This window comes from Centroberyx gerrardi, unplaced genomic scaffold (genome assembly GCF_048128805.1).
Source record: "Centroberyx gerrardi isolate f3 unplaced genomic scaffold, fCenGer3.hap1.cur.20231027 Scaffold_178, whole genome shotgun sequence".
Taxonomy (NCBI): domain Eukaryota; kingdom Metazoa; phylum Chordata; class Actinopteri; order Beryciformes; family Berycidae; genus Centroberyx; species Centroberyx gerrardi.
The window spans coordinates 1-24,643 of NW_027605342.1; the positions used below are offsets into that span (position 1 = coordinate 1).

The 24,643-nt window shown below is 41.9% G+C and overlaps 2 protein-coding genes across 2 annotated transcripts; one reads left to right on the forward strand and one right to left on the reverse strand.

Moving 5' to 3' along the window:
* Nucleotides 1–180: 180 nt before the first annotated feature.
* On the reverse strand, nt 181–16,126 carry LOC144538439 (protein argonaute-2-like). Its single transcript, XM_078282479.1, has 20 exons — nt 16,108–16,126; nt 14,704–14,751; nt 13,794–13,974; nt 13,546–13,666; nt 13,239–13,420; nt 12,758–12,894; nt 12,541–12,675; nt 12,134–12,221; nt 11,609–11,756; nt 11,374–11,493; nt 10,732–10,854; nt 10,440–10,573; nt 9,940–10,124; nt 6,577–6,736; nt 6,315–6,405; nt 5,650–5,844; nt 5,175–5,309; nt 4,832–4,933; nt 3,426–3,625; nt 181–3,026 (listed from the first exon to the last, which is right to left on the reverse strand). The coding sequence occupies exons 1-20, from the start codon at nt 16,124–16,126 to the stop codon at nt 2,918–2,920; spliced, it is 2,613 nt and encodes an 870-aa protein (XP_078138605.1). The 3' UTR covers nt 181–2,917.
* A 2,817-nt stretch (nt 16,127–18,943) lies between these two features.
* On the forward strand, nt 18,944–20,941 carry LOC144538440 (homeobox protein Dlx5a-like). Its single transcript, XM_078282480.1, has 3 exons — nt 18,944–19,504; nt 19,995–20,179; nt 20,443–20,941. Exons 1-3 carry the CDS (start codon nt 19,147–19,149, stop codon nt 20,758–20,760), a joined length of 861 nt encoding a protein of 286 aa, XP_078138606.1. The 5' UTR covers nt 18,944–19,146; the 3' UTR covers nt 20,761–20,941.
* Nucleotides 20,942–24,643: the final 3,702 nt, after the last annotated feature.

Below are 24,643 nucleotides of genomic sequence, written 5' to 3' on the forward strand. Positions count from 1 at the left end.
TACACATTTCAAGAATTTGGTCGTACAGCTCAACGCTCAAAATCCCTCAAAGGAAAAAAAAAACGAATAAAATAAACCACTTTCTCTCTTGAAATTAGCATTTTGAGCAAACCTATGAATGTCACACAACGACTACATAAATCGAGAAAGCACGTTCACCATCATGCATACCAAGCATTTAAAACCTTGAATGTCAATGCAAGGCTCAAACGATGCCAATTAGATAGATAGTAGGGGTAATTATAAGGAAATGGCCAGCGGTGTGATGTTACCATAACACTTTAACAGGTAACAAGAGGTAGAACACACGGCCATTTCCATACAATTACACCAGTGTCACACAATATGGCCGAGCCTCCTGCTTCGATTGAGAAACAAAAATCTATAGAATTCATATCATACCAACTTTCTGCTATCAAAAGTGCATCCAAATTTACATGTTGTGAGACCAGCACCGATAAGAACAATATTGACATCATAACAGTAAATATCAAGTACATGATTTTCAGAATGCCCCACAAACACAGTCAGTCGGATTTCGAGTTACTTTACAGGTAATGAGTAATGAGGGTAACACAGAGGTCATCGAGGGAGAAAAAGATCCTCAAAATGGTTAAGCATCTTTTAGCATACGTCTAACAAGTTCAAAGCCTCTTGGACCAGTCCAGTGAGGATTTAAGGTGGCTTTACAGTGAAAACTTCTAGCACCTAGAATCAAGATGTCCTTTTGTGCTTCCATTTCTTTTGAATAGTAATCATGTAAAAGTTTGTAATCTTGTTTGGCTAAGAAAGATTGTGTGTTACAAAGGATATACCCAATTTTTGTGCTATAAAATCTACAACAATACAAATGAGGACATAAATCCTTCACACCATTACAAAGGCATGAAGATACTGATAAGCACTAAGAAACGCTACTAAATGCAACATGCTAAAAAAACAACAAAAAAAAAGCCCTGATTAGCTACCTCTATAAATGACCCAAATTCATGTGAGAAACCCCACTGCTAAATCTCTTGGTTAAAAATTATGCATAGTTAGAAAATAGAGATTATTCCCCTCCAATCAAGACTATATGAACATTCGCCAACTCAACTTGTAAGTAGTAAAACTTAGATGGGATGCTAGAAAATGTCTAGGGTTATTAGTAAAACTTCAGCGACAGTCTTGGAAGGCAATAGAATATTTGCATTTATGTTCTGTGTATACAAATAGACAGTGTTAATTTAGACTACATACGGGCCAGTCATTTTAAAAAATTGCCTCTATAATAATTTCAACAGCCTCCCCCGAAAGCTTATTCAAAATATACCCTATAATCAACAATTCTATATACTATAAAGACTCGCAAAAAATAAATTTGCATAAAACCCAAGCTTTCGTGCGACGACAAGTGCTCCTAATTCACGGAGCAACATCTATAATGAAAGAGTATTGGGGAATCTGGATCAATTAAATTAAACTCTTTGTCATTCTTCACTCCAGGCTCTGTTGAAACTAAAGCAAATGTTGCAGGTCTCATTCTACTGTACCGAATGCCTGGATACCAAGATGCCAGACCAACATCCAGCTCTGACAATGACATTGCAGAAAGACTATTTTGCTGCCATAGATATATAAAACAACTGAACTAGGGTTAATGCGTCTAAAGGAAAAAAAAAAAACAATTATCACAAATACCTAAACGTCTAAAAAATATGTGAGTCATCTACATGCATATTCATTACAAAAATGATTAAAATTAAAATAGAGAGACTATAAAAACAGATGGGGACACGCAAGATTTCATTATTGTTCCCCTATGTAGATTTCTACATCATGTATCTCGTATCAACACGGCTCAGAGTACATTACAAAGGTGTCCTTGTCGGGAGCCAGTCCCGATGGACCATTTCTCGGCAGCATGGGAGTTCGATTATTAATGCAACTTAATCAGTTCCAAGTAAGAAGCGAGGCAGGAAAGCATACAATTGCTGTTCTTTCGATCTCATCAATATTAAAAGCCCTCTTCTAGAGTAAAATAAGTGTTGGTTTAAAAGGGTCGTATACAAATCTGATGCAAAAACCATTCACCAAGTTGTCACCAGATTTGGCATAAAAATGTGTTGGTCACCAGTGTCAATCAAGGACAAATACTGAAAACCCAGCAATGTGGGCCACTTGATTCATAGTTGTACATAGAAATGTCAACACAACGGTGGTCTCAAATGGCACTTTTCTTCACATAGTGCACTATGTGAGAAATTAAAGTAGGATTTGAGACACAACCCTCAATATATTAAGTACTTTTGTCCTGATTAAAGTATCCATTCTGGTCAGTGCACTTTGCTTTGATTGGCTGTTAAATAATGTTTGTCAGAGGAGCAAATGATTAGGCCTATAAACAGTGAATGGGCCCCCCCCATCTTTTGATGTCCCCTCCTCCGTTCAAGCACCAGGCCCCTATCAAACAGAATGACAACAGGAGAAAGAGGGTGACCGGCTTCTTCTAAATTCTAAACCACACCCAATGTATGATGATACTGCCCACTAGTTTAGAAATGGTAGATTTTTTCTGTCAGTGTACAAACCTTTCTACCTTTTCCTCTCATACTTTGTAAACACATTTCCCCACGACATTTACAAATACACACTAATGCACAACATGTAAATAAAAACTCCGCCATCCACACCCCCAATATAGAGGAATTCTTTTGCGCCTTACAGTCTAATAGCTGGAACGTTTGGGTGGGTCAGGGGCTTGCACATGTGGGCTTAAATACGATTGTGGCCATATTGGGAAAGTGACAGGCCTGCTGGGTAGGGGGATCACTGTGTGAGACCACAGTGATGGTATCTACACCTGACAGTGAGACAGCGAGGGGTAGTGGGTTCGAGCAGTGGGGTCTCACCCACGCCAACCTGGGCCTGTGCTTACTCAGGCAAAGTACATGGTGCGTAGGGTGTCCTGGTGGATCTGAACGGCCTTGGCCAAGGCCTGCTGGTCACGCCCGTTGCTCTGGCCTGATGTGTGGCTGCCCTCAGCACTGAAACGGAAAAAATAAATAAATAGAGTAAGTGTTGATTTGTATAACTGTCTACAGTGTATGTGGGGACATAATTGTGGTGAGAGTGAGACTGATTAGTACAGTCATGATTAGTACAGTCATGATTAGTACAGTCATTCTTTTACATTCTCTAATGGGAATAATTTCTTAAGAACTATAGACTATAAACTATAAAAAATGATAGTAAATTGTTCCTCATTTTTCTGGGGACCCTGTGGAAACTCCTCCAGGACTCCTGAGGTTCCCCAAGCCCCACTTTAACAACCACTTGTCTAGCAACAAAGCAACCCCCCTTCCTTGTTGATTTAACAGAACTTGTGCACACCAGGGTCTTCTTGCTCTGCGTCAGACCTGACAAACGTCAGTCTGGCTCCTTACCTGTCGTGCTCTTTGTCCACCAAGTGATAACGGGCGCGGAAAGCCACCAAGTGGGCGTAGTAGGCTGGTGCTGGGATGGAGACGGACCGGGTGCAGCGCACGTAGGTGTGGCACAGCTGGTAGGTGAGGACCTGCAGCTCATCTGAAGTGAAGTGGTTGTCGTCCCAGAGCACATGGTAGTGAGATGGCCTGCTTGTGCCCTGAAAGGAGTGGTTACGGAGGACAAGTGTTGCTTCAGTGCTAACAAGGTAACAGTAAGCATCCCCAACAAATGGTACGGTCGACCTCTGGGCCAATCAGAAACAAATATGCCACCTTGTGGTTGAGTGTTTGTGGGACAGGAATAACTGAAGAGGACCCATCACTCAGTGCACTGTAACTCTTGAAATATACTTGACTGACTGGTTATAATAATAATATAATATTTAATGTTTTGACCTGTAATTGTAGAGGCCCCTTGGGCCAATCAGTGTAATTGTGAAACTGCTGGAACGCAGTAGTGAGATGCCCATTACCCTAAGTTTTGTCAAAATCCAATCCGATGAGATGTCAGTTGTGCCGGCTGAACGGATGAATGAACAGATGGAGATCGATGCATAGTGGGGGGCAATTATCAATAGTGGGGAACAATTAGGGATGCACCGCTCCGGTTATCTGGGGCTGATTCCAACTGCAGATTTTTTAATAGTGTAATCAGCCGATCACCGATCCAACGGCCGACTGAAATGATGCATTTTACCCAGACTTCCTACTAACAACAAGCCAAGTTGTAAAAGTGCACAAAAAACATCAATTGCAAACACAGTGCTATATTGGAATTTTACCGATTGTCCTTATGGCAGCATGACATTGCTGGCCTATCCGTGTGTAAATAAATCAGAGGTTTTATCCAAACATAGTAATTACATGTTAGTGTGTGCTTGACGACTAAGGTGCTTACTCGCCTATTGCCACTGGTACTACTGCATGAAAAGTTTTCCATTGCGGCAGCATAGGCTCTGCCTTCTGTCCAATATATAATATATAACTGGTTCTAATCTATGATCATAGGCTGTGAAATTCAAAACAGTGTCAGAAATTATCTGTCAATGCCAGATGGACGACCCGCCTATGCTACTAACGTTCTGCTGGCTGCCACAAATCCGCTCATACTTTTTACGGCATGCGTGTGACCGCTTTCCTGATCCGGCATTGAACATTTTTTTTGATCAAGCCGTTGAAATGGTCGTTGGACAATCACTAGTGACTTATTCATAATGTTTATTGGCTGATTTAAAGAGCAATATGTAATGCATTTTCCAAGCCTAGCCAAATTCAATGTAATTAGGGCAAACAAACTGAATCTGCTCCCATCTTTTGATGCCCCATCCTCAAATATACTACATTGTTCCCAATGCAATTTTTACCTGTATACCAGCATGACTGCAAAGGTAAAAATCAAACTCCGATGGGTGAGTGATTTTGGTGTCCACTGTGGTGCCTGCAGGAATGTTGCCACTCTTGCCAACCTGCAGAAATCCCACCAAAATGTTAGAATAGTGTTTCAGTGCAAATAAAATTATACCATTTTTTGTTCCAATTCCAGCGATGTGTGTTAGGATTGCTTCATTACATGGCTTCCATGGCAAACTTCGCTTTAGTAAGAGACAAAGACGTCACAAACAAATTGCCTTTTGCAAAACTTTTTTTGAAAGCCAATAACACAATTTTAATTTTAAAGTGAAGAAGACAGAACTTAACACTACTGACCCGCTCATTCCTGTCCATGCAGAACAGTCTTGTGTGGTGTCTCTTCTGCACGACCACGAAGGTGATACCAGGCTGGTAGTCCTTCTCTAGCTTGATGCAGGCCTCGCGAATCGCCAGCAGCTCATGTTGAAGAACCTGGGGCTCACAGGGAAAAACACAAATTTCATCACCAAGTGAGACCAACCACACCCTACACATCTAACCCACAATTCATACTGACACAAATATAGGAAATTCACACATTGCGCCTAGGCCATATTAACAGCTCTTGGCAGGTAAAAAATGCTATGACAACATTGCAATGCTCATCTCTCTTTGAAAGCTATAACCCCTTTCTCACTTTCACACTAAGCAGAGCAGAGTTTGACCCAGCTCTCAACCCCGATCTTGACCAAGATCGACTTCCCCGAGTCGACCCTTTCACAAACCCACTAGCACACTAGTCCGGTATGAGAGGGATATGTGTGTGTCTCACCTGGTTGAACTGGCCCTCAGAGATGCCGTCACGGTAGTAGATGATGCGGGTGGGCTTGAAGCGGGTGGACTTGTAGAACTGGATGAGCAGCTCCCTCACCATGGTGGCCAGGTCCTGGATGATGTCCTGGCGGTGCTGCTGGACCCGCACTGTAGCACAGTAGCGGCTGGGGTGGGCGTCCATACTGCCGACCACCTGGAGAGGAAAGCAACTATTTAGTTACAATTAGAAGGAATGACTGAAAACGCCTTATTAAACAATGCTACAAATTAAAGAGGTGGACACATAAAAGTAAAGGGCCTTTGTATCGCTTAATGTCTAACCAAGTGTCCAAGGGGATTTATGTGTGTGCTTAACAGGTGGTGATTATCTGCCATCTTGCTTACAGCAATGCACTAAAGTTTAAGCCATTAGTTAGGCCTATGTACTGCATCCTTTCCTCCTTTGTTGCAGTGTAGGTAATTGAAAGCCTTATTTTACAGCTTATTAAATGTATTTACTTTGTATACAGTAGGTGTCCTAAAAACAGACTACCTTTGGATTAATTGCTTCAATTAATTAAATCATGCAATTTATGTGCGACAATTAATGAACGTGCCCTTACTTAGAAGTTACTAGTGGAGGCTAGTTCATGCTGCGCTGCTGTGCGGTGTGATGTTACTTACAGCGGCGATGGAGGGTTTCTTCCCGTCTCCTGCAGGTGGATGAGTCACATCTGCACCAAGGAAGATGACTGGCTGCTGGAACACTAGAGGCCTGGAACGAGGATGCAGAGTGCATGGGTACAAGTGAAATTCGGCACAAGTACATGATATTCTTATAATTTGGGAGAAAAAATGCTAAAGGTTAAACACTGAACATATAGGCTTCAATTCAAACCATTTAATTTCAGGATTTCACTCAGGGTTTAGTAGGGGCCTCACTAACCTGCCCTGTGGGAGGAGGATGTTATTAACGCCGCCCAGCTTGACGTTGATCTTCAGACAGAGGTTGGAGAGGGTCTGAGGCGTGGTCTTCTGAACGTTCTTCACCTGCACACACTGCGTGGCCATGCCCAGCACCGTGTCCCCAACACGCTTCACCTCGGCTGCAACACACACCGGGACAAGTCAGTAATGTCAGCTCACAAAACCTCGGTATGAATGTGCACTAGAAGTTGATACAGGTCAAAACATCATTTATCCCTCAGGGGGATGAAGAAGGTAAGAATTGGTGAAGATGTTGAAGACAGGGGCTACTGCTACTGTGAATGACTGTTGCATATGTAGCCTATAGCAGAGTTTCCGTTAGAAAAAATTGGTGCCGGTCCACGTGTCCAATGTCCCGGACAAATGGGAGAAATTCCGGTCAAATATGTGACACGTTCTATCATTTTCAGTCGGAAGGTGCAACAGCGCATTTGTGGATAAACGTGATTTTATGAGAAAAGATCAATTTTTGGCTGTTTTGAGGTTTCATCAGATTTTAATAAAATAAAGCCTTGGCTTTCATTCTGTGTAAAGATTATTGTGAAATTCAAATGCTAAATATAGTTTAGAAGCTCATAAAGGTAGGGTGACAAGCAGAACTACTAGCTTAGTTTGTCAACAAAGCTCGCATTCCTCATGTTGCCAGGTTCGCAGTTTTCAATGTACTTGGAAATGTTATAAATGCTGTAGGACTTAAAACGCTGTTTATAAAGTTTGTCAGGGTTGTATTGTGGAGTTTTGTTATCGGTTTGTTATTTTGGACTAGTTTCGTTGATCATTGGGCTGTTTATGGGTTGGGTTTAATTGGCACTGGGAGGGTTTTGTCGCCAAGAACCTGGCAACACTTCTATGTGTCCCTTAAAATTATGAATGAACATCTGCATAGTAACAGGTTGACCATCGTTCACTTTATTGTCTAATCAAAATTATTGTTTCATCCGCGGGAAAACATAGTTGTCAGGCATCTCAACCTGTGTGTGTGTGTGTGAGAGAGAGAAAGAGGGGGAGAGAGAGAGAGAGAGAGAGAGAGAGAGAGAGAGAGAGAGAGAGAGAGAGAGAGAGAGAGAGAGAGAGAGAGAGAGAGAGAGAGAGAGAGAGAGAGAGAGAGAGAGAGAGAGAGAGAGAGAGAGAGAGAGATTGAATTGATATTATTGAAAGACATAGAAATGAATTCCCGTGAGGCAGAAATTGCTAGATTACTAAACTCAATTTCTGTAAGAGGAGCAGCGACTGACGCGCAATGGACTGATATAATATCAGACTACTTTTTAACTCCGGTGCCGGTGGATGCACGACCTGTCGTGAGTGACACCGGTGCGTCTTCCTCAGAGTCGGACAGTCCACACACCAACAATACGAGCCCTGAAGCTACAGGCGGAGAGACTGAAGATGAGGAGGAAGATATTTCGCTTATGGGAGACCCGCGGCTCTCCAGTCTGTAGAAGGTGCCTATGTAAGCAAAGATTGTGGCCATGAAATCCAAAAGGCCCGTGACTATAGGTGCCACTGTAAGAGAGAGAGAGATCCCAGTGATTTTTTTAATAGAAGGATATGTGGAAATTTAATTTTAGCCTATTTTAATACAATTCAAATTGTCCTTAGAGGGAATTATTTCCCCCGGACATTATGACCGGAGAGATTTAAATATGTCGGACTTCAACAGATTTTCCCGGTAAAAAAACAGTAATTACCGGATAACGGAAACTCTGGCCTATAGTGAGAATAAATAGTGTCATGGTGTATTTTGAGGGTAGTGTTTGTTTTTAATTGGTTGTAACTGTGTAGGGGTGGGATATAATTTGCTGAGTCAGTTATTATGTAACAGATGGCTGAACAATGGAGTGAGTCTAACCAAGGGGCGCTACCACGCCATTCTAACAGTGCTATAGTCACCTTTCTAAACAAACACACTTCACACACTTCACAGCTACCCTGAACTGGGCTCAGCTGATTTATCTGGGTCATCAGGCACCACATCAAACATGTCGCCACTGGCATTGATAGACAATTGACCTAAAACCGAAACCATGATTTCATAGCTACCTGCCTGTGATTTATAATACGCTGTGTCATACTGCCTCTTTCAATAGCGTGCAGCATCAGAAATCACATCAAACCTTTACCACCAAACTACATGTGCTAATTATGTTTGACAGTCACAGTTAGAAAAGTCATACCAAGCGAACATTACGTCATCCCCGTCATCAGAGGCTGTTTCTGTAACCGGTTCCAATTCACGAACACACCCAATAATTCACAACATTACTGGCAGAGATTTTAGATATAAAAATATTAAAAGTCTTTGTCACTGGTTAGTTTGCCTAACTCACATATGCCACTTTCAACCCTCACAGCACCAGTTTCAGTCGATAACAGACCACAGAAGTTTTCTATCTTGATGTCATTATCAGCAACAGACTAACCACCAACATCAACCACCAAAAAAAAAAAGTGTGTGAAAATCTACAACCCAATGGATGGTGTAAGAATAAATAAAGCAAAGCATCAAAGCATCAACAGCATAGTTGCAAACGTGTGCAGACTAGCTAGCTGCAAGACTAGAAAGACTGATTTCGCCCCAAGACTAATCATTCTCTAATCATTCTCTTCACCAGATAAAACTGTGAGACTTTGAAACCAGAAAAACTAAAGCTGTAGTATTTCTTGCTACTGCTTGGCCTGTGACTGCATCATCAGGTGTAGCATTTGGGGTGGTGAATAGAGGCTGCCTACGAGATACAGAGAGTACTGACGAGTGTAATGGTGTCTATAAGCATGTCATACTAAGACAAGTACATAAGTAGTAGAAGTTTGGAGCCTAAGTTTCACTTGTTTTCACACCAACAGTCTAAGTGGAGATGGACCAAATGCAAAGCTCCAGTCTCCTGTCCTGGCAGGGCGCCAACACCTAGTGTGGAGATAAGTCTGTCTGATAGTAAACTACAAGTCTCCTAACATCAATATGGTGACGAGATTGAGGAGAATATCCCACATTAAAAACAAAAATGAAAAAGGAGCCGTCTGGAAAGGTGTCAGTATACAGCTATCTAGACGGCAGTCACTTGTGGAAAACTGTTTCCCCATTTCAGTGTCTTGCAGATTTTCAGTGTCTTAATCTTTGGCGGGCTGTCCTAATACCGGAGAATTTAATCCCTGGTCACTGTAGTAGCTGGAATTTCGAAATTTTGAGTTTTTGGGTGTGAGGAGTGGTAGTGGGCTACTGATTTGTTAACCCCTGGCCCCTGCAGCAATAAGTACACTACCTCGTTCCCCACTAAACGACAGGAGAACTAGAACAAACTGTAGGAGTTGGGTTCCTCACCGTAGACAGGCGTCTTCCCCGGCAGGATGACCACCACCAGCTGGAGGCCCTGGTAGGTGTACTTGAGGTGCTTGAACATGGGCTCCACGCTGTCGGCTCCCTGGGCGTACTTACAGAAGCAAGGCTGACCCTGGATGGGCATCCCCGCATCCCGCGAGATCTTCCTCAGCTGGTCTGTGAATGCTCTGAGACAGACAAGTACCAAATTGGAAATTGCAATGTTCTAAAATTACACAGTGGGGTTCATCAGCTTGGGTTACAACAGACTCATGTTCGAACTGACATTTGAATTCTGAATGAACAGAGGATGAAATGGCAAGTGATGGGCAACCTTCACATGCAAAACCAAGAACAAGTCAAGTAACTCAAAATACTTGAATCGTGCATTTGGCAGAAAAAGTTCCATGTGATAGGAATTCTAAATGTCTACTATTTATATACATATATCATCAAAAATGTTTAATGAAGACATTGTTCAAATGTCAATGTATCACACTTACTTGAGCAGGAGTTCAGTGCACTGTCTCTGTGGGGCAAAGCAAGCGATGGCCCACACTTTGATCTCGATGCCGGTGTGGAATTGCTTGTTCCTCATGTCCCATACTCCCTGGATTGGTGTGGCTATTGCTTTGTTCTGCAAATTATGATAACAGCAAGCTTACATTGGGTAGTGTCAGTTGCATGAAGTCACTTTGATATAACCTTAGAACAACAAATGGAATATGTTGTGGATGAAAAGCATATTGTCTTCAGGCCACCATCGACCCATCCAGGCTCTGGCGATCAACATACCCTGCCTCCATAGAGGATGGAAGGTGCCTGTAGGACGCGGCCGTTCACTTCCGTCATCTCATCCCTCACCATCACTCCGAACTCCCGAACATAAGGGTCAGTGTTAAAGTTGGCACTTCTCATCTGGAAAATACAACAAAAGTCGAAGCAGTAAGAAATCAAAATTACATTAAGACTGCAGTGTGAATATTTATAATTCAGGGGAAAATCTTCAACAGAAGTTTCCACTCTGCTCATCGTTTGTAAGGTCAACCTGCTACCTAATCAGGATGCCAGGATTTCATCAAGTTTAACAGTTTTTAAGACCTTTTTAAAGTAAATTAGAATGAAATATAAGACCAATCTAAACATGAAAATGAACACAACTGTAGACCTAGGTCTGTGTGACTGGGCTGATTTCTCAATGGAAAACAGAGCACCAAGAAACCACAACATATTTAAGACCTCTTAAACTGAATTTAAGACTTAAAATGCTTTATTCAACTGTAATGAAGAAATTTTAAAGCCTTGAGTTTAGATAAAAGTTGCCAACAGTTTAAGACTTTCTGGGCCTGCAGGCAAACTGCTAACTTCTGTTACATGCAGCAGTAAATATCTCTCAGAGTTACAACAATCCACAGCCATCATCTCAGAGGGACTCACCAATTTACTGATCTCATCCTGACGGTCGGGCGCCGATCGGGCTGTGGCACGGATCATAGTGGAGGTCTGATTGTCTGTCAGCTTCTTGATGCAGCGCTGGCCTGCCACTATGTTACACACCTAGACCGATGAGAAACAAAACATGTAAGGACCTCTGATGGCTTTTGATGAAACTCAATAGTGAATCAAGTCTGTAACAAAAGTAAATAAGCGTCAGAGGTCGGTGGCTGCGTACCTCTAGAGGCAGGTAGGTGTGCTTCTGCTCCTGTCCCACCTGGAGACATGGGAGGTGGGGGTACCGCAGGATCAGCTTGTACTTGTCTTTGAAGTACTGTGCTACTGTGCATTCAATAGTTTGGCCATTCTCCTGTTGCAGGGGGAACCTGAGGAGAGCACACACCAGACAAATAAGAGAGGGGAAAAATACAGCAGCTCCCTGTCTTGTCCGCAAAGGGCAAGGTTGTTCCCTAGTCAATGAAGAATATCGTAGACAAAACCCGTCTTCCAAAGAATTTACAATAGTCATCTTCTGAGCTCATCAGTGAGTCACATTTATGAAGCCAAGCCAAAAAAAAAAAAAACACATTTCAACAGCAAATTAAACATTTATGCATGTTAGATGTTTTGGTCCAGTATTTCAATATACCAAACATGTAAATAATGAGGCGAATTCTTTTAGTATATCCACCAGCTATTACTGATTTACTGTAAATCTTAGGATCTTTAACATGAAGAAAAAAACATGGTAGAGCATTCTTACGTCTGGTGGCTGGCTGGTCTTCTGGTCACGTTGCACACTCTGTACTTCCTCTTCATCTGTCCACAGTGGGTGATCTCCACCTTCAAACCTGGATGGGGGGGATCACAATACAGGATGACCACGTTTGCCATATGACTTTAAAAAAAACTGCTTCAAGTTGGTAAATGGGCATGTGGCAAAAGATTTAGCTCATAACTTTTTAAGTTTAGTTTATTTCCAAAGAAAATTAAACCATAAAAAGCATAGAAAGAAGAAACAAATTACTAAATTATGCAGGTGAGCAGGTAAAAACCCAAGAGGCTTGTCAATACATCTCACCTTAACAAATAAAGAAACAAATAAACAACTTAAAAATCTAAATGACAAGCAAAGACTCCATTGGCCACTAACAAATTAACAATGATTACCTTTGATTTCCTTTGTAAATTTCACTCTCTGAGAGTCAGTTAAGGGCTTCTGTTGTTCTTCAATGCTTTTGAAATCCAAGACCTCACACATGAACTCAATTACAGGCTGGGCTTTGTAGAATGCAGTGGCCGAAACTGCAAAACAAAAACACGGCAATGAGATTCACAGAAACGGCTTCCCCTCATGCAAGCGGTACACAAACAATATGAAACCTACCATCGATGTTGAGCATCATTTTCCAGAGGGAAGGCCTGACAGACTGGTGGAAGCCAAACCACACCTCCCTGCCCCCGCCAAGAGGGTTCGAACATCCTTCTGAGGGAGTGAAGAAAGAGCGGCCCACAGGGGTATACCTGTAACAGAAAACGGTCGACAATAAAACCTGATTAACATGTTTTTAGCAAAAGAAGCTGGCCACCGGACAGCTTAAAGGAGAGGCAGTTAGGAAAAACTGGAGAGACAGAGAATGAGATGGTCAGCAGGCTTTGACATCGAATAAATGCCTCAAATAAATCAGATCTGTGATAGGTGTCAGGATAGAACTGAAGGACAGTAGGGATCGCTGTGGATAAGTACTGTAACTACCATCTATTCCTAACTAGATACACTTTAATACAAATAGGTCATGAACCACAACCTATAAAAAAAAAAACTCATCACCCACATACGAATCAATGTTCAACAATGAAAGACTGACCTCATAGAGGGCAAATGTCTCATGACCACGTCCAAGGCTTGGATGGTCTCAAAGGGGATGTTGGGTAGCCGTCCTGACAGTGCCTCATGCAGAGCTTGCAGACTAACGCAGGACACCCACTTGATGGCCACTTTGAAGCTGCGGTCCTTGCCTTCACCAGGAATGGTCACCTCAAGCTCCACCTGCGCAGTGGATGGGATTGGAGAGAACAGGACAGAGGGAATGCTGTGATATTGTCCTGAAGACCAACCAAACATAGTTTAAGCAATTTCCCCACAACTGGAGACTGTGCTAAAAAAAAACATACCTTGTCTCTTCCTATGGGCAAGGGCATGGCTGTGTAGAGATTCTTCCTCCCGTCATACACTGGCTTTCGATCCCCGAAGATCTGTGTTTTAAAGTGCTGGACCATGTGCTCCACAATTTCACTGAGAAACAAAATGAAACGGGCAAATCACCACACTGACTGGGACATCATTACCAATGGAAAGCCACTGATCTCCCAGTTGCCAAGTGTAAACAGGACTGCCTTGTGATCAATACACCCATGCGTACCGATTGACCCTTCTGGGGCATTTCTCAGGCTTGATGTCAATGTCGTAATGGTACACCTCCAGTTTGGGGATTTCCATCTCAAAGAAGTTGGCCTGCAGCTTGATTGTCCTGCCCATGGTGCCAAAGTCTGGCCGTGATGGCGGCTTGAACACATATTCTGGCACCGGGGGAGATGGCGGGTCTAAATCAGAGGGGTCAAGGGTAGGAAAGAGACAAATAACATGTTAACAATCACATTATATAGGCACCTCTGACATTTCCAAAGATCTTAGGTAAACCCATTACAAATCCATTAAGAGTTTTCCACCCAAGCCAAATCCTACATATTCTACTCCGAACCAGCCTGTATCAGTTACACTTGAAGATTTCTTATTTTTTTATGTGCTCAACCATGCTTTGTGCTTTTCTAGTGAGTCAGAAGATGCATAAATGTTTCATCTTTGGTTGACCATGTTGAACCAAGTAGCCTCATATCTGCAACTTGAATAAGGCAACAGTGCGACTGTCAGAGCACACTCCCTTTGGCACCTTATCTTTGACCAACAGCTCTGTTCACTCAAATAGAATAACACCCATAAAACCTAGTAATATCCGGTAGTAATTATTGAATGGCCTTTGGTGTATAAAAGTACGCAACCATTCAAAGCTTAAAATGGGATGCATTTAGAGGAAATTGACTATCTACTGTGACGTAGTCTTTTATTTAGAATCTCAGTTATGTTGACAAATCAGCTGCGTCCCATTTCCTGGACAATTTCATTATTCAGTCAGAAGGATAAATTGTACGACTTAGATGAATGCTTACTGTGATGCTTGAAGAAAGCAGAAAAAGCATTGTGTTGTCAATTACACTGGGACCAATAGTGGGACCAGCGTTAGGCTTTAAAGCCCAAATATGGAAAAAGCTTACCAGAGCCTATTGACCCAGAGGAATGGGGTCCCTCAAGCATCTCAGCAGCTAAAGAAGACACAAATTACATGTTATGCTTTCTCATACATTCCATTGGGCTTGACAGACGCTTGAGATTGTTGTAAATAGAGGGTTAAAAAACAATTTAAACAGGTTAGTAGTCTAGGTTTGACTGTCTTATAAAGTTAACATGAACAAGTAGCAAATGGCCAGGAAGAAGGAAAGCACAAAGTGCTGCTAAACCCTGTACATTTCCAGAGCAAATACTTTCTTCATTCATCATTTTGCTCTCTTATCTGCACCCAAACACTATCGTTCACAACTAAGGGCGACTTTTCAAAACTCTTATCAATATACACACACAAGCAGTCCAGCAACCTGGCAATCAGACCCTCCTGAAGCCACCCATTCTCCTGGAAATTAGCCTGTGCTACACATCATTAGTATTACAGAAAGGACAAGAAATAGAGCTGCATCCAGCTGTAACATAAAAAGAACAACCCCTAAAACAATACATTTAATTTGAATGAAAAGGAAAATAACCCTAGACAAAGTCGAGGAAAATTAGGAGGCCAATATGTGCTCAATGACGTTAGTCTCAGTATGACAACGAAGGGAACAAAACTTAGAAATAAAACTAGGGGTCTAACGTTATAATTTTCAAAAACCTTAAGTTTGCTTACTAGTCATGTAACGTTAGAGTCTGTTACATTTAATGGCTGAATACAGTCAAAGTTGGACTAATTCACATTAGCCACTTTCATCTTCATAGTTTTTATCTTTTGACATCTGTGTGTACAATTATCCATAATTTCGTAATGTTTAATGCCACAATTTCCATAATAAAATGATATAGCGATTACATAAGTAACTTATATCGTGGGCAAAACAGACAGAAAACAACTGAATTAAAGTTAGCTAACGGAAGCTAACGCTAGCTAGGATCGGTTATGAGATTATATAGTATGGTCGCTAAACATTGTGTCTCAATGTTCAATTCGCTTCTTAGATGCAAAATACTGCTCTGAATTAGTGAAATCTTTCATTTTACAGAAAAATGAAGCTTAATCGCTCGACCGCACACTAAGCAATTATCTTGGAAAGCTAGCTAACAATAACAAGGTCGGGGAACGTTGTAAAGCTAGCTAGCAGCAGCTTGTTGTTGTTGGATGCTAGCTAAGCTTGTTTCTACTACTACTGCTGCTTCTAGTTTGGTTGGGACGAAATGTTCTTATGCAAAGGATCGGTTGAGTTTTACAATAAACAACGACACAGAATGAGAAAACTGAGCCTTTATTTCAGCGATTGCTCACTGCATGCACAGATAAAGCACTAAAACGTTGGAACCATCGTTGAGTTTTTAGCTAGCTGCATTACCTAGCCGACGTTAGCTGCACAACTTACCTCCAGCAGAGGAATACATTTTGTCGATTTAAGCGTGTGCCGTGGACGTACGGATACTCCACTTTATTCTTGCCAAATGCCTCCCAAACACATACGTGGCCGAAAAGTATTTCTATATAAAAGAGCGAGGGAAGCCCAGTTCGGAAACAAAGATTTTTAGTTAGTCAAGTGGTAAATATTTGCACCACGAGAGCTTTCTCATCCTCGGCACGGCCCCATCCCCCCAACACACAAAACGGGAGCCGAGAGAAAAGCTAGCACAGAAACTATCCAGGCAACGCGAGAGGTTTCCCTCCCGTGTACTTCCGTCTTCGCTTAAATCCCGTCGGACAGACAAGACCGCTTCTTCTTTGCTGTTGAGTCGATGAGAGTCTCACGTTCGGTCCAATATTTTTTTTTTTCTGTGAAGGGCTTATTTGATTTTGCCCTCCAGCGTAATGTTTAAGCTGTTAGTAAGCTATCGACCGTGAGACATAACGCTATGACACCTAGACATGGTTTTTAAACTGGCGAAAACACTTTAGTAGTGCTCCTGTTTCGCACATGCGTAGTATGGTGACGTCTGGTGAATATTTATTTATACAGCTTCTTGCATGAGTTAGCTGTTGTTTGCATCAGGCTGTACTTCTAGCTCTATCAATAGGTGTATCCCAAATTTGCGATGTTGAATGTGCAAGTTGATTTCCGGTCTAGCGGACAAGGTTTTCGTGAATGTGAGCAGGAGGGAATTATCTTGGTAATTGAGACCAAGGTCTTCAGTGATGTCAGACGCACACTGCGCGCTCACCGCCTTGACCCACACTAGAAAAACGCAGGGATAAAACGCTCTTTTCACGCATTAAAAAGTGTTGATATGCCACATACGCAGCAACATTGACCTAGTGTAAAAAAACAAGGACCACAAACCGATATATCAAGTTGCTAGCAACTTGTCAACAAACAAGAAAGCACAGGAAGAAGATCTCACTGTCGTGTGCCCCAAAAGGGGGAATATTTCCGGGGTACATTGTAAAATTGATATATTGATTTATTATCATCATTGTTATTATATCGAAATGATTATCACTCATAAATGCATCTATAGTCTCATTATTAGAGGCGGAAAGAGCTGTGGAATATTTTATTTATTTAGATAGAAGTAATACTACTAAAGTAACGTGAATTTTTTACTCATTTAGGATCTTAAATATTTTGCAGGCTACATCATGTTCCAAAATGTTCTCTCAAAAAAACTAACGGATTATTCGTTTTGACGTTGTCTTTGAAGATAATTTGACAATCAGTTCAAGGTTTAGGGATGGTTCCCTTTTTACCACATAACATACAGTATACTATGTATAATATCAGTTAAGACAGGTAAACTCCAGCATTTCTGATTGTACATGCTCGCAGATCTCGCTATATCCACTCTTATGTCTAAAAATAAAACTTGCTAATTAGAGGTAGGGGTAAATGCTTAGAAAGAACACATTAATACTGAATAACCGATCTGAAAATATAGCAGCATAACAAACCAAGACCGTTTGAGTTCTTTAAACAAATATGCCTGTACCTAATATCCCACATTATTCCCCGTTCCTCTTTATAATTATGATTTATGTTGAGAGTGGCTTATATGTTTCGTCATATTGTCAAACTCGAAACTGAAAGCAGTTCACATGTATGGCTCATATACCCTGGTCTACAATGTTGTCTCATTTTTCAGTTTGCATAGTTTTGCATTCCTTTATCCGTTGTGTAATGTAATGTATCCATAGCGGTAGGCCTACTATAACTGTGAATAGCCTACTCATCCTCACACCTGTTACAAATACTGTATATTTGAGTTTCTTGGTTGTAGTTTGTGCTCTCATTAAGCTGTACTTTTGTATTACAACCTATTGTGTTCAATTTACAAACACTCTTTCTCTACTTTAAACGTGAGAACCAAACATTTGTTCATCATCCGTTTTTTCTCTCTCCAGTTTCAAAGTGTTGAGGGGCTCAGTCGTGGGTGCGCTTGGTTTGTAACTACTATATCTGCTCACTGGGCGGCGCTGTTTACCACTGAATGTGTCGACTGGCGGGCTGAATTGATTTTGCACGCTTGGCAGTAGGTTTTAAGATAAGATAAGATGAAGCTTTAATGATCCCCTTGGGGAAATTGGGCAATTTTGGCATTATTTTCAATGATAGACCTATCGAACATAGTGGATTTGAAAAGTGGGTTTGGGTGAGAGACAACTAATGTAGGCTGTATGATAATTATTACATAGTAGTAACTGGGTTAGATATTAAACATTTGATATTAGATAGGCTATTAGATAGATTTATAGGCCTATATTTTCCACATTTTATGAAGATAGCACTGCTTTGGCTATATGCTATCGAATTTCCCATCAGGTGTATATGCCTGATAACAAATATAAAATAATATCAGCCGAATAATAAAATCATTCTGTTTTTATGTATTATAGTTTAAGTCTTTTTTCTGCAATATGACATGCGATTGAACATTTGATTTCATTCCATAACATGGGGGTTGGTTAGCCTAAATCACTATATTAAATAATGTCTTATGTGTGATTTTAGTCGTTGATTTTATTGAAAAAATAATACAAATTAGGTCAATCCTAAAGCAGGAGGCCTTTTCTTGATGTGGTTTTGTCCCTCTGGATTTTAATTCAGCCTTCTGAAAACGTCGATGCGCGACATGACCAGCAGTTTAATTGCTCCCATTGATGGATGGTAACAACACAACAATGCAGCCATATAGCCTGAGTGGTTTTCCCCCTATAGGCAGACTGGCCTAGTGAATTGGGTGTAGCTGTGTCTGTGTGCGCCTTGGCCAATGGAACCAGATCCTCCCTGCAGTGCGTAAGAGCGCAATTTAGGATTTAACCAAGTCTGTGCTGCGGGGCTGGCTGCAGTCTTCACCAGAGCCCGACGGCGCGAGAGCCCTTCAACAATGCCAGTGTAGTTTTCCCACCACTTTGGAGTCAGACTGCCCTGTTTTTACTAACGAAATACAACTAAAACCACGCTTTTGCCCTTCGAAGTATGACTGGAGTATTCGACCGGAGGATCCCGAGTGTCAAACCCGCAGATTTCCAGAGCTCCTTTCAACTCTCCACCATGCATCATCCATCTCAGGAATCTCCTACCTTACCCGAGTCCACCGCCACGGATTCTGGCTACTACAGTCCCGCCGGTGGAGTCACTCACGGCTACTGTTCGCCCAACTCGACCTCGTACGGGAAGCCTCTGAACGCCTATCAGTACCAGTACCACGGCGTAAACGGATCCGCTGGAAATTACTCGACAAAATCCTACCCAGATTACAGCTCGTACACGACCTCTGCCTACCACCAGTACGCCGGGACTTACAGCAGAGTACAAGCCCAGCCGAGTCCGCAAGGTACGGGCCTGCTTTTCGTTATAATAATAATAATAATAACATCAGATTATTATAACTAGTCACGTGGCTATAGTTGATACTCGCTAATATTTGTTCATATTATCATCCCTTCTAATGGATTTGTTTCTGATTGTTCCTCTTGAATAAGAAATGCAGAAATGCGTTCGCAATCTGTGCGGCTGTTAAATTAAAACGAATAAATTCTGCAAAAGGGTTTTTCCTTTAGTTTTAGTCTCATTCAAACACCACTTGAGTTGATGTGATTTTCAAATATTATGAGGATACAGGCTATAATTTCATTTTTTTTTTCTGCCAACCTGCGTTTATCTTCCTTTCGTTTGGTTTGCATGTTTGGTTTTGGTGAAATGGAGGTTATTCTGGTTTTAAGGGATGGGCGATGAGCAACACAAAATGTTTAAAAAAAAAGATGCTGCAGTTTGTGATGGGCAATCATGCTTATTTTATTTTTTTTTCTATTTATTTTGAACAGAAAAAGAGGTAGCAGAGCCTGAGGTGAGGATGGTGAACGGCAAACCCAAGAAAGTGAGAAAACCCCGGACGATCTACTCCAGCTTCCAGCTGGCCGCCCTGCAGCGGAGGTTTCAGAACACACAGTACCTGGCGCTGCCGGAGAGAGCCGAGCTGGCGGCCTCACTGGGACTCACGCAAACACAGGTGGGATTATAGATAAATACTTTCTTACCCTGTTTCATTAAACTGTAGAAAAGTGTCGTATTTTTGTTCAAATGTTAAAGATGTGAAGGAGTCTTATCACCCTCCTTGGCTCTCGAACTAAAGCATGGCGCATTTGGCGAGCTTTGTCCAAACGCTGTGCGCCTTGACGCACTGTGCGTCTTTTAAGTCATGCTATTTCTGTGCCATTGTTTGTGCGGTTATATATGAGATTTTAATAGTCCCGTTTATTCAACCTTTTCCAGGTCAAAATCTGGTTCCAGAACAAAAGATCGAAGCTGAAGAAGATCATGAAAAACGGCGAGCTTCCCCCGGAGCACAGCCCCAGCTCCAGCGACCCCATGGCCTGCAACTCTCCACAGTCCCCGGCCGTCTGGGACACACAGGGCCCGTCCAGGCCCCACAGCCTACAGCCTCAAAGCATCAACACGACGGCCTCTAACTTTTTGGAAAGCTCGGGGTCATGGTACACCTCCGCGGCCGGCGGCTCCATGAATTCCCACCTGCAGACCCCGAACTCGATACAGCACTCTTTGGCTCTTGGAGCGGGGACGTTATATTGAAAACCTGTTGTTCATTTCAAATATTTTTTTTTTCTTCCTTCTATGGGACTCGTGTTTAAATTTCAGAGGAATATGCAATGTATTTGATGACAGTCATAGAAGAAACGTGTAAAATGTGTAAATGTGTGCATGTAATTTATTGCATTTTGGAAGACTATTAAACGTTTAAATGGACAATGGACTTTGAAAACTTTCAGTATCTGACTTTCGGCCTCACTGCAGTTTCTTGTTATTCTAACCCTCAGTTATTTGCACTGAAAATCACGACAAGGGCTTACTGAGAAAAAAAAATGTTTGTAAGCCTTAGGCGACATTTTCACCCAAGGTTGTAAATCACAGCTGCTCAATATTAAGATGAATTATCTAGAAAGTGCCGTAAATCGTAATGCTCGTGTAAATGATCAATCTAACTATTTTGAATTGGCCAAAACACCCACGGTCTATATTTATCTCTTTGACTGTGTGTCTTTTAAACCGCAAAACTCTCAGGGTGATCATGTCTGCAGACGCCTCAGACAAACTCGTTCTGAGCGACTTAATTGACTTTCATTACACAAGGGGGCTAAAAAATATCTGCCTTTATGTGAAGAATTCCTCATTGTTTTTTTTTAGTTTTTAGGATGCTGCAGCACGCGCAGCCTGTATTACACTCATGGAAGAAAACAATACCCATGGAATGCTAATTTGCCACTTAATTAAACAGACGTATCAAAACACATTTAATTATTTTTTTTGTAAATAAATTGCTGTGAAAATTCAATATAGGTCAATGTCAGACAACAGATGGTAAGCCATAATAATTACACATAGGCGAAGTCAAATGAATATCGGTGTTTCTTGGTTTGTCTGAACTATTATTGTGATTTCTCTAACGAATCACTATAATTGTCCTATAATATTTCTATAGGCTACTTATGTGTCTGTGGCACTCAATAGTAGCCACTTTCATGGCATGATTTTATGATCTTCTATGGTATCGCTATAATAATCCTATAATATTCTTATAGTAGGCTATATTACATTATTTTGCTCTGATATTTTAATAGTATCCTTCTAATTCTTTTTGTCTTTTTTCTTCTAAAATTATTATAGGATTACTATAGTTATTATATAGCCTATATATACGATTATATAGCAACCAAGTGTTTATATTATTATTATTTATTCATTTTTTATTATCATTATTATCATGATTTAATTTATTGTTGTTGTTACTTGGCCTACTACTGACCACCACGATCATCACCATGCTATTTTTCCATTCAGACTTTATTTTAGTGCAGAACAGCCCTCTGCCTTTGACTTGACTCCAGCCTCCCTGTAAAGAAAATGCCTGGGTCTCGCAGCAGACAGTCTGCAGTCGTGCTCGCTTTGTGTCCCCTACAATTAGCTGCTTTGAATGGCAGAGAGGAGGCGAGGGGGGCGGCACGGAGATCTGAGACAATCCGCATTCCTGTGGGGGTAGACCGGCTCCAGAGCTCTGCCACTCCCGGCCGCAGCCCACCTTCCGGGTAAAATAAAAAAAAAAAAAGAAAATCCTCCACAGTTTCACCATGTTATTAGCAGCCAGTACTACCAGCGCTGCCACTGCAAAACCACTAAACAAACCGTGCCACTGTGAGAAACATTAGGGCTTTGAAAATGGCTCTAATTGAATTTGCCCGGCCATATGCACAAAGAACATAACGTGAGTTTTTATAAACGAATATGCCACACAAGGTCCTGCCTCCCCATTCTCTCTCTCTCTCTCTCTCTCTCTCTCTCTCTCTCTCTCTCTCTCTCTCTCTCTCTCTCTCTTTCTCTTTTTCTCTCTCTTTCCCTCGCTCTCTCTCTCTCTCTCTCTCTCTCTCTCTCTCTCACACACACACACACACACACACACACACACACACACACACGCACACACACTAAACAATGCAGTTGCATCTGACCCACACACTGACCCATGCATGTTACCATTTCCACCTGACACAGAAACCTCTTCCTCCCCTTGATTGTACGGAATAGACTTTACCAACACACACACACACACACACACACACACACACACACACACACACACACCTACACACACACACACACACACACACACACACACACACACACATTGGGGCAAAATGCTGTATAAAATGCTTTCCTCGACTCTAATCCAAAACACGCGACGGTGCTTCTTGTTGTTTTCAACCTAATTTCTACTGTAGCCGCTGGTCTCGTAATTACATTGCGAGCAGGTCACTCGAGAAATCTAGGCTACGTCTGATTTTCATATGACACACGCACGCGCTCACGCACAGCCAAGGGCGCGCACAAGCTCGCGTGCACATACACAGACACACACACGCATACATAGGCCTAGTCTCTCTCTCTCGCTGTCTGTCTGTCTCTCTCTCTCTCTCTCTCTCTCTCTCTCTCACACACACACACACACACACACACACACGCACGCACTCATACACACGCGCACGCACACTGGCGGTGCCATTACATCGAGAGCCCCCGTTTATTTCCAACCGAACATTTTCCACTCAGCTAGTTTCCCCCCGTTTTGCAAATCGAGTCTAAATAATGACAGTTAGCTTTACTGGACAGCTTCAACTGTAACACTCCACAATAATTATTCTCCAGGATTAGGGCCTCCATTATCATAATCTGGACATTGACAATTATCTATAATTTGCAAAGATGCGCTTGGTTCTTGATTGCAGAGGGCTTTTTTTCAAGCTCGCCATCACTAAACAGTGACAGTAATAACAGCTAATTTTGCAGGCAATATATAAGAGCTTACCGGGGTGTGCAAACACTCTCCCACCTGGATTTGCTTATTCAACCACCGGCAGTAAAACCGTGCACCGCTTTTTGCTTATAGTCTGTTTTAGAGCAGCGAAGAAAGGTAAGGATATTTCTCATTTTCCTCCTCTGACCATTCCTTTTTGGCTTTTGGGATCATTTGTCCGGACAGGACGAGGCTGCAACATTCTTGACTGCAATTTACTATTCAATAAGCTAAGCCTGATGCTTTCTGGAGTCTGAATTATCGACGGGGAAATGGAGAAATTTGCAGTTTACTAAAATATGATTATTTCTTATTTGTTGGTGAGATTATTTGGTGTTTGGGTGTCTTTACAAAGCCTGATGCGGTGCTGCTGAGCGTGTGAGGTTAGCAGAGCTGTCTGAAATCTGAAATCCTACGAGCTGCTATAGGAGCTTTTTCTATGGGACCCTGGCTGTACTGCATCACCTATTGCTGATGGAGCAAACAGACCAAGGAGGGCTGACACATGTCCCTCCCTAACCCCCCCTCCCCCCCGTCTATCTATCTATCTATCTATCTATCTATCTATCTATCTATCTATCTATCTATATTCAGTGTAAAAATTATATTTGATTTAGCTCGGGAAAGAGCTGTTATAGGCCTTTCCATTTTCAAACCACAACCTACTAAAACATGACAGTGGAGTTTGGTGAAATTTGTTAAAGCGTAATAGCTGAATATGGCTAGGGCTCTCCCTCTATATATATTCAGTCCCTTTGTTTATGTTTTGCACACTGAGGGTTTTGGCTCGTGCTTGCAGCCCCTGGATGCACATGGCCCATAGAGCCGGCAGGCCCCAGTCTGGGGGCCCAGGTAGGCTCATTCTGTGCGCCAGTGGGGCATCCGCGACTTGACAGCTGCATGAAGCTTTTCAACGTTGTAATTTCAGATAATATCCCGAGTGTTCACTCCTCTCAGCAATTTGTATATGAATAACCGAATAATTTTCTCTTTTGTTCCGTCTGTGCTACCTCAAATCCAAATAAAGATGCCTTTTAGTATTAAAAGTGGTAGAAAATTACAGGTAATTATCTTTGACGGTAAAAACGCTGTAATCAGCGGGCTACATCA